The 9,263-nt window shown below is 54.9% G+C and overlaps 1 protein-coding gene across 1 annotated transcript; it reads left to right on the plus strand.

Moving 5' to 3' along the window:
• The first annotated feature begins 876 nt into the window (after nt 1–876).
• Nucleotides 877–2,415, plus strand: LOC139073705 (interferon lambda-3-like). Its single transcript, XM_070559542.1, has 6 exons — nt 877–886; nt 993–1,174; nt 1,484–1,561; nt 1,830–1,964; nt 2,068–2,151; nt 2,238–2,415. Exons 1-6 carry the CDS (start codon nt 877–879, stop codon nt 2,334–2,336), a joined length of 588 nt encoding a protein of 195 aa, XP_070415643.1. The 3' UTR covers nt 2,337–2,415.
• The last annotated feature ends 6,848 nt before the right edge of the window (nt 2,416–9,263 follow it).

Genomic DNA, 9,263 nt, shown 5'->3' on the forward strand with positions numbered 1-9,263 from the left:
AGTGGGGGCTGAATGAATACGTGTGGAGTGAATGAAGGCCTTAGGCACAACCAGCCGCTTCCCCCGAAGTCCTTGGCCGCCCCCTGGTTCCTTAGCAGAGCCTCCTGTCCCCGGGCCTTCTGTGCCCGGACAATTAAAGACGACGCTGGTGCCACGGCCCCTCCTCCCCCATTCGATCTTTCTTGGTCCCAGGTGGGGACAGGCAGGGAGGAGCCCTCTCCTCTCTGAGTTCGTGGACATTTTCCTTTCCTGCTCTCTCTCCCACCCCAGCAGCCTTCCCACTAGGCCCCCCCCACCCCCCCAGAAAGCAGCCTCCCTCTTGGAAGGTGAGGTTCTTCAAGGCATCACTTCCCGGGGGGGCCTTTTCCCTCCCTCCCCGCACTGGGGCACCCTGCAGAAGGGCGAGTCCCTTTGTCCCTCCCCACCCCAGTCCTGGATCCAGCCCCGTCAGGGCCCTGTGACCTCCTCTGGGCTGCAGCTGCCCTGGCCCTGAGGCCGCCTTCCCGCAGGTGAGCACTGAATGCCAATCATTTTCTCTTTCACCCCAGGGCTCACCTGGCTCCTGGCCCGCCCTGCTCTGGGCTTTCCGCGCCTGGGGCCCCTAGTGGCGGGTAGGAAACTCAGGCTCTGTTTTCACTTTTCCTACATCAGCCCGGATTGCCCCTCTGTCCAGGCTAAAAGCTGCAGCATGGAGCTCAGGCAGCAGCTGCATCCCACCCACAGCTGGAAGTTCAGACACAGACAGAGCGGCGGGCTGAGATCCAGAGGAGGAGACTGAGGCCAGAGACGCCAAACAAGACTGAGCGAGGGACCCCAGTGACAGCCTCAGAGTGGACACTCGGAGCCCCATCTGCTGACGGAGACCACAGACCAGGAATGAAGCTGGGTGAGTCCCCGCGTCTCTGTCCAACACCCTCCCCTCCCCAGAGCCCCATCCTCAGCCCCTGATTTCGCTGTCCATCCCCTCATCTTTCCATCCTTGCGTGACACAGACGTGGCCGGGGTCTGCATGCTGGTGCTGGTGCTGATGACCGCAGTGCTGACCGGGACAGGAGCAGGTCCTGTTCCCAGGTGCCACAGGGCCCTCCCAGGTGCAAGGGGCTGCCACATAGCCCAGTACAAGTCTCTGTCCCCAGGAGAGCGGCTGGCCTTCAAGAATGCCACGGATGCCTTCGTGAGTCTCCCCACTGCCCCGCCTGCTGTGGGCTAACCTCCACCCCTCCCTCTGCGGGTATCCCTGATACACTCGGCTGAAGGTAGACCCCCACGCTTCCCTCCCTGGGCTAACCTCCACCCCTCCCACTCCTGGCCATCTCCAGCCCTTCCTGCAGTGGGTGACTCCTGTCCTCCTGACCTGGAGCTGCCCCCACCATCCTTTCCAAAGCTAAGGCCCCTTCCTCCGCTGTCAGCCATCCTCCATCACGCTGCCTTGTCCAGCCTCCAACCCTCCCGCTGGGGGCTGACCTCCGCCCTTGCCCTCTAGGAAGAGTCCTTCTGGCTGAAGAACCACACCTGCCGCTCCCGCCCCTTCCCCAGGACCTGGGACCTGAGGCAGCTGCAGGTGAGTGGGGGGAGTCAGGCCCCCGGCCCTCACCCGGCCCCCTTGGCTGGCTCCTCAGGCGGCCCCTTCAGCTTCTCCTGCTCTCCTTCTGTTGTCCCTGACCCCTTGCCCGCCCCCCGCCAGCCCCCTGACCTCTTGCCCTCACCTGACCACCGTGCCTCTGCCCTCCCACCTGTCCCCTGACTTTCACCTTCACTGTCCCCTCCTCGGTCCTGCTCACCTGTTCTCTCACATGTGACTCTCACCTGTCTTCTCTCCCCATCCTCAGGTGTGGGAGCGCCCCGTGGCCCTGGAGGCTGAGCTGAACCTGACTCTGCGGGTGCTGGCTAACTCGTCCCTGGGGGACGTCCTGGACCAGCCCCTTGGCACGCTGAGCCACATCCACTCTGAACTGCAGGCCTGTGTGAGTGCCCTGGGGAGCCGGGCCATGTGTGTGGGCTCTGACCCCCCATCTGTCCCCCTCCGGCCCCAGCTCTGCCTCACACACCTCCCTCCTCCACCTGCAGGTGGCTGCTCAGCCCACAGAGGGTCCCAGACCCCGGGGCCGCCTCCACCAGTGGCTGCACCGGCTCCACAAGGCCCCAAAGAAGGTGAGCGCCCAGGGAGAGACCAGTGTCTGGGGCAACTGGGAGCCCAGGTGATGGGCGGCCACTGACCCTGCGCTTCCTCCCCACAGGAGCCCTGGGGCTGCCTCGAAGCCTCTGTCATGTTTAACCTCTTCCGTCTCCTCACCAAGGACTTGACGTGTGTCGCCAGTGGAGACCTGTGTGTCTGACCCCTGACACCCACCGGCAACCTGTCCCATCCCCTTAGATATTATTTATGCATCAGCCACCTTTCTTAATTTATTGCCACCCAACCACTATTTATGTATTTATGTATTTATGATGAGTTTGTGAATTCTCAAACTCACGCCCCATCAAATGTTTATATTTCCACTTTTTATAAAACTTGTGCCAATAAACAATGAGGAAAGGATGCTCTCTGTGGTGTGGGACCATGTGAGTGTTTGTGTGGGTTAATTTTCTTTTGCTGCCGGAACCGGTGATCACAAACCGAGCATTTCAGAACCAGACGCATTTCTGGCCTCACGTTCTGCAGCTTGGAGCTCCGGGGGCCCCTGAGTTTCTCTGGGATGAGGGTCTCACGGCCGAAGTCCAACTGCGGCTCCTGGACTGCCCCCGCAGCTCTGGGGAGACTCCGCTCCAGCCTCCTTCAAGTCATTGGCGGATTCTGTCCCTTGGGGTGGAAGGCTGAGGCCCCCATTTCCTCGCTGGCGGTGAGGCTCCATCCTCGGCTCCTGGTGGCCTCTGTCTGGTCCTTGTGCATGGGACCCTCCGTCTCAGAGCCGGCAACGGTATCTCCAATCATTCTCACGCGTGGAATCCCTCTGCCGTCTCTTTCCGCCACGTTTCTCTTCCACATCCAGCCCGAGAAAGTTCCCTGCTTTTAAGGACTCGCGTGTTCAGAGGCGGCCTCCCCGGGTAATTCAGGATAATCTCCCTATTTTAAAGTCTATAAATCCTAATGAATCTGCCAAGTCCCTTGGGCACGCAACAAGATGCTCACAGGTCCCGGGGGTTGGGGTGGGCATTTTGGGGGGCCGTTGTTCAGTCTACCGCAGTGTGTGTGTGGTTGTGCGCGTGTGAGGGGTCCCTCTGAGGGTGGGAGTGGGACACTCAGAGCGCATTCTGGTTAAGTCAAGAAATATGCACTGAAAATGCCTTAATAATTAGAACATGTATCGTCGTCCACACTGAGCCATCTAGAACGGCAGGGACCGTTCCAGCTGTGCCGTCCAGTGTGGTCCACAGGCCGAACGTAGCTATGAGCACCTGGCATGGAGCTAGGACAAGCTGAGCTGCGCTCCAAGTGTAAAATATACTCCACAACTGGGAGAATTTTTATTAAAGAAAATTTTTTTCAGATGCTGTCTGCCACATTACTCCACTATAGAGACACTGGTTTTCTCTTTATCAACATGTGGAGGGACCTTGAGACTGTGTAAATACCCATGACTTCTCAACATTGACCATTCGTTTGAGCTGCCACTGATGCTGTTTGCCTGTCTGTTAATATTATGTCACTGACCGAGTACTGCTTCTCTAATTTCATCATCTTGCTGCATTTGTCTGTTGACATTCGACTCTCCGGAAGAGCTTTTCTCCCTTCCCTCACGTGTGTATCCACCAACTGATACATATCAACATGGACTCTTGAATTCTCATTTTACTCAATGCATTATAATTCTTTACCATCATTTATGTGATGCTCAAGTCATCCCAGTTTAGGCCGGTGGGAACCCTTTCAAGCGGGCTCCCTTGTCCTCTTGACGTCTCCCCATCATTCTTGGAGCACTTCCTTGATTTCTGGAATAAGATTTCCAGGCTCATCTTGTAAGCTTCTGGATCCATTTCTGTAACCAACCATTTCCCCAAGGAGCTCTGTTCCTTTCATTGGAGAACAGTGTTTAGAAGCCAAGCTCTGGGAGCTGGGTGGGCCGACGGCTGCAAGGTTACCACTGCTTCTATGCCCTCTCAGTGGACAGGGCTGGGAAATAGATGGAAGTATGTACAGCATTTTTATTTACTGTAAAAAAAGAGTAAAATCTAGCTAATACTTTTTCTATTGATTATATGTTAAAATGAGATTTTGGATATATTGGGTCAAATAAAGCATATTTAAAGTTAATTTCATTTATTTATTTTTCCTTCCTAAGTAGTCTACAAAGTAGGAGTGACAGAGACTCCAGCTACTTGTCTCTGTCTCTGTCCTCCCTTCTTCCTTGACTCAGAGAACCCTCGAACTGAGCGTGGATTGGAGAGTGCTCTACCAAAGGGAACATTTTCCAGCCTTCCCGGGACCTGTGGCACTAAGTTCTGGCCAAGGCGTATGAGGGAAAATGATCTGAGCCCCCTAGATTGTTCCTTTAAAGGAAATGGCCACGCCCACCTCGTCTCATTTCTCCATTCTTTTTTCTTTCTTTCTTTCTTTCTTTGAGGAAGATTAGCCATAGGCTAATATCTGCTGCCAATCCACCTCTTTTTGCTGAGGAAGACTGGCCCTGAGCTAACATCCGTGTCCATCTTCCTCTACTTTATATGTGGGACGCCTACCACAGCATGGCGTGCCAAGTGGTGCCATGTCCGCACCGGGGATCCGAACCGGCGAACCTCGGGCTGCTAATGCGGAATGTGCACACTTAACCGCTGCGCCACAGGGCGGCCCCACATGTCTCCATTCTTGTTGAATGACAGAAACAGGAACGGTCATCTTATACTGCCTTCAATTTTCCAGGATGATTTCGGTGCATATAGAAGTCTGTGCTGATGGCTTTCTTTTTTCTCTCAGGGTACTAAAGATTCAAGGGTAATTTATAGAGAGACTCCAGGCTTCTCCCTCTGGGGTCCCTCCATAATGGGATTTCTCCTCTCCCTTTCCCATTGCTCTGGCGTCCCCAAACTCTGGCGTCTGACACTCCAGTCAATAGCTGGTTTTCTGCTGGAGTTCCAGCTGTCCCTTGGCACGTGGATGAGGAAAAGCCATGCATCCTAGAGCTTATACCAGAGGGAAAGCCACATAACTGTAGATCTCACACAGTGTGTTCCGTTCTTTGAAAGGTCGAACCCACTCCAGTCTCTGCCTGCTTCTGGCTGCTCTCCAGTGCCTTCAAATAGTTGTTTTTTAAAAAAACGATTGTGTCCAGAGTTGGAAACTGTGGTCCGTGGGGAGCTTGGTCGGTCCCTCTCCCCTGTGCCCTCCTGTCTCCCTGTCCTGTTCTCCCTCAGGTGAGTGATTCGCACTTGGGGTCTCCCGTGGTTGCAGTCAGATATCAGCTGGGACTCGATTGATCTGAAAGCTGGGCTGGGCTGGAGTTCACTCACATGGCTGCCTGTCGGCTGCAAAGTCAGCGGGGGGTGTTGACCAGGGCACCCACAAGTGGCTTCTCCAGGTGACCCGGACTTTCCACAGCACTGCGGTCCCTACGAGGCTGCACTTCTTCCCTGGGGACTGGCTGCCCTCTGAGCAGGGTTTCAGGGGAGGAAGTGGAAGCTGAAGGCTGGTTAAGGGCCACGCCCAGAAGTGGCGCTGTGTTCTATTGGTCTGAGCAGTCTCGGGCTCTGCCCGAGTTCGAGGGGATGGTGGAAAATAAGCTCACTCTGGGTGGAGGGGCAATGTCACATCGCAGAAGAGCATGTGGGAGGGAGGAATTGTGGGGATCACGGCCGGAAAGTACAATATGGCCACAACAGACACAGCTGTTCCCTCCACACAACACTCTGCGTGTGCACGATGCTGTGTGAGCGAAGGTGTCTGCCTGGGTCCCTGGCTGCGCGTGCCCAGGGGAGTCCCTGAATCCTGACACCTCCAGAGGCTTTGTCCAACCCCAGCACTGGGGACAGGGGACCAATGAGTGTCACTCTCCGTGGTCCTGAATGTGCTGCCCCAGCATGATATCTGCCTTCCCAGAGACACGCAGGGGAACGGATCAAATCTGCTCACACGCACACACACAAACATCTTTGTTTGCATTGTCGATTGACAAAATATACACGAAATTTGGTAATGTGGTACATGATAACAAAACAAGGGGAACCATCCTGTTTGATAACAATGGCAAAAAGTTAGTGAACGATCTCAGTGGATCTGGTCATATTCCATGTGCTGCCCAAGGGTAACTCGTTGAATTCACACAACGACCTTGTGATGAAGGTGCTATCATTAGCACACATTTTAAGGCCAGGAGAACTGAGGAACAGAGAGGTAAACGATCTGCCCACTGTCACACAGCTAATGTTAGGATTTGAAATAAAATTATTCTTGGCTTCAGAACCATCCTCTTAACCATCATGACATGTGAACTCTAAAGGCAAACAGACATCAAAAATAAGCGTGAAAGGTAAGATTTTTGATAACTGTGCATTTGGGTCTCATCCCAGTAAAAAAGACCCAGCAGTAGCCAGGCAGCTGGGGTGATGGGAACCAACGCCTGTTCCCTGTTCATCCGCACTATTGCTCAGCAGGTCCCCGTGGTTCCTCCCCAGCCTGGGACGTTGCCGACTCCTGTCCACTCTGTCCCTGGAGCTGTGAGGGAGGGTGGAGGGGGTGAGGGTGGAGTCAGGGGAGTGGAAGAGAGAGAGGCCATATCGAAACAAAAAGACTTTAATCTTAAATAACATTTTCAAAAGTAACCCAATACTCACAGGTTTTCTTTGTTCTTCCCTGCTCTCTTGATGAAAAATGGGCAAAAGAAATAAAGCCGTCCCTTCTGTGTTTAATTTACACTGCTCATGTAGTAATGATAGTTTTGGCAAATTTCCTGCAGTTTGAGACTTTTCTGCTTTAGGATTTTCGTGGTTTAATGGGCAGGGTGGCCGTGTGTTCACCCCATCAAGTTCCTGAGATCTCATTGTCCCTCCCAGCCACTTCCAGGAAGAGAGAAAGAGGGGAGGATCCTGGAGAAGGGAAATGGGGCGAGAGGCCTCAGGGAGGTGAACGGGGTTTGCCGTAAAGCTTCTCCTAGATGGGGCTCCTGGAGACGGACTGTGAGATGGGAACTTCCAAGCAGAAGGTCAGGTGGGGAGGGGTCTTGGGAGACAGACCCTGGGGCAGTGTGGGAGGCAGGATGGGGTAGAGCGAGAAGCTAGCCCACGAGACAGTGGGAACAAGGCCTCGCCTCACCCTGCAGGGAGCTCTGGAGCCGGGGGGCCTTCGGAATTGTCCCAAACTGACGCAAGGGGTTCGGGCCTTTGTGTCTCCACGCGGGTCTGTTCCTGGCTGTGGGCTTCGCTGGATCAAGGCATAGACGTGGGAGAGGACTCTGGGTGGTCTGATCTTCAGAGGAACTTACAGAAGGAGGACTAGGAGGATGAGCGACACCCCCCGTCTGCGGCTGGTCACAGGGAGGCACCTGGTGCTCGTTATTCCCTGCTCCACCACACCTTCCAGATTCCCTTCTCCCTCGCCCGGTACGTCTACCGGTTCAGGTGGCTGATGGGATGGGACGACCAGACCCTGATCCCTGAGTGGCCTGAGGCCCTCGTCACAGGGACCTTCCCAGGCTACGGCTGCTGTTTACTTCTTCATTTCTGTTTCACTCAATCTGGTCGACAGAGTAACGGAAGCCGGCCCCGTGGACGTCCTGGGTGCTGACCACGTTCCTCCTGCCCACTCTGTGCAGCAGGAGCCCACCTCCTCCTGACACCGGGTCAGTCACCCTGTCAAGATGTCGGCTCCTCCTCCTGTTTGTTGGCCTCCTGGCAGCAGAGCAGTGACTGGGTGACCATCAGAGCTTAAGGTTCAGTGGATTCTCGCTGTGCTCCCGGTGGAAGGACCCTTCTCTGGGGACCAGGGCTCTGATTCTGCAGAGCCTAAACTTTTTCCGGTAGGAAGCACCAATGTCTAAGGTGGGTCAGTGGGAAGGGTGGTAAGCAATGCCGTCTTGGCATCAGCCCTGCTTCCCAGACTCCTTCTTCTACCTATTGGGCCCAGCACCATACAGTGATGGTGACGTAGGGCGGATGCTGCTCACCCAGTAATGCCCCCTCTCCTTGCAGCGTTCCAGTTCCGAGCATGGCCTACGCTGCATCTTTAAGAGGCCGTTTCACGGCTCTATTAGGGAGAAGCTTCTGGGCGGGGGGGACTGCAGTGGGACCCGTGGATCCCATGGTTGTGGCCATGCTGCGCTTCCTTTGCCGTAAATCCCGTGAGCCATGGCAATAGCACGCAAGATCCACTGTTGGTGGATCAGAGTCTGAAACCCCTCAGCTAGTTCTGGCCGAGGCCTTGAGGGCAGGAAAGGCACACCCATGGCTGGGTTATCCCAGCCGAGAAAACCACAGCCCGTCCAGGGTGGAAGGGATCAGTGTCGTCAACGTGCCACCAAGCAGCAGGCTGGTCTCCTCAAGGCTGGAGCTTCTGGCTGGCCAGTTTGACACTTAGCAGTGGCAGCAGCTAGATCAGTTATCACGAAGGGGAGCTCATGCTGTTGGGCCCCATGCGTGGCCTTCATCCTGACACTATGGCTGCTCCATTGGGGTGCCCAGGGTGTCAGAGCTGGGGAGGATGATGACAGAGCTTGAGGCCAGCTGGGCAGGTCATTATTTCTCCTTGGTTGATTAATGTCACTTCAGTAGTCAATACTTTCTGCTGATCATTGACGTGCAAAAAACTCTTCATGCTGTGTGTCCACCTCACATGTCCGTTCCTATACCTCTGTCCCAACGTCCTCATCTGTGATCATCTCATCGTTTTCAGGCTAATTCCAGGCAGCTGACAAGCATCGGGCTGATTGTCACTGCTCATAAGTTCATGGACAGTGACTCAGGCTACTGCTCTTCCCACATGGTGGGTCATCTGCTCTGTGCCCTGGAGCTCTGCCCACTGGGGAGGTTCCCTCTCAGCACCACCTTTCAGGGCCACCCTTGAACTGGGCTGTAGTGAAACAAAAGTCTGTTTTCTTCTTGTCCCCACCTCCTGAGCCAACCCGTGGAGTAAGCTTAGCCTCTTTCTTTCAACATCAGCCAGTCATCAAGGACCCCGGCCATGTGGCCATGGGGAAGAACAGAGGAATGGGCACTGATGGAACAGTGATGGATGACGTGGAATTTGGGCCACCTGTTCAGGAAGCTGACTTGTCCTCTGGCCCTGCCTGTGCCCAATCCTAGAGGCGCCACTTCCATCTTACAAGGAACAGTTGCCT

The sequence above is a fragment of the Equus przewalskii genome, chromosome 9 (assembly GCF_037783145.1).
Source record: "Equus przewalskii isolate Varuska chromosome 9, EquPr2, whole genome shotgun sequence".
Classification (NCBI taxonomy): domain Eukaryota; kingdom Metazoa; phylum Chordata; class Mammalia; order Perissodactyla; family Equidae; genus Equus; species Equus przewalskii.

What these genes read in the sequence shown, in the direction of transcription:
- LOC139073705 (XM_070559542.1), top strand. An exon ending in AGAATGCCACGGATGCCTTC is followed by an intron (nt 1,175 to 1,483) that starts GTGAGTCTCCCC and finishes CTTGCCCTCTAG; the next exon opens with GAAGAGTCCTTCTGGCTGAA. An exon ending in ACTCTGAACTGCAGGCCTGT is followed by an intron (nt 1,965 to 2,067) that starts GTGAGTGCCCTG and finishes CTCCACCTGCAG; the next exon opens with GTGGCTGCTCAGCCCACAGA.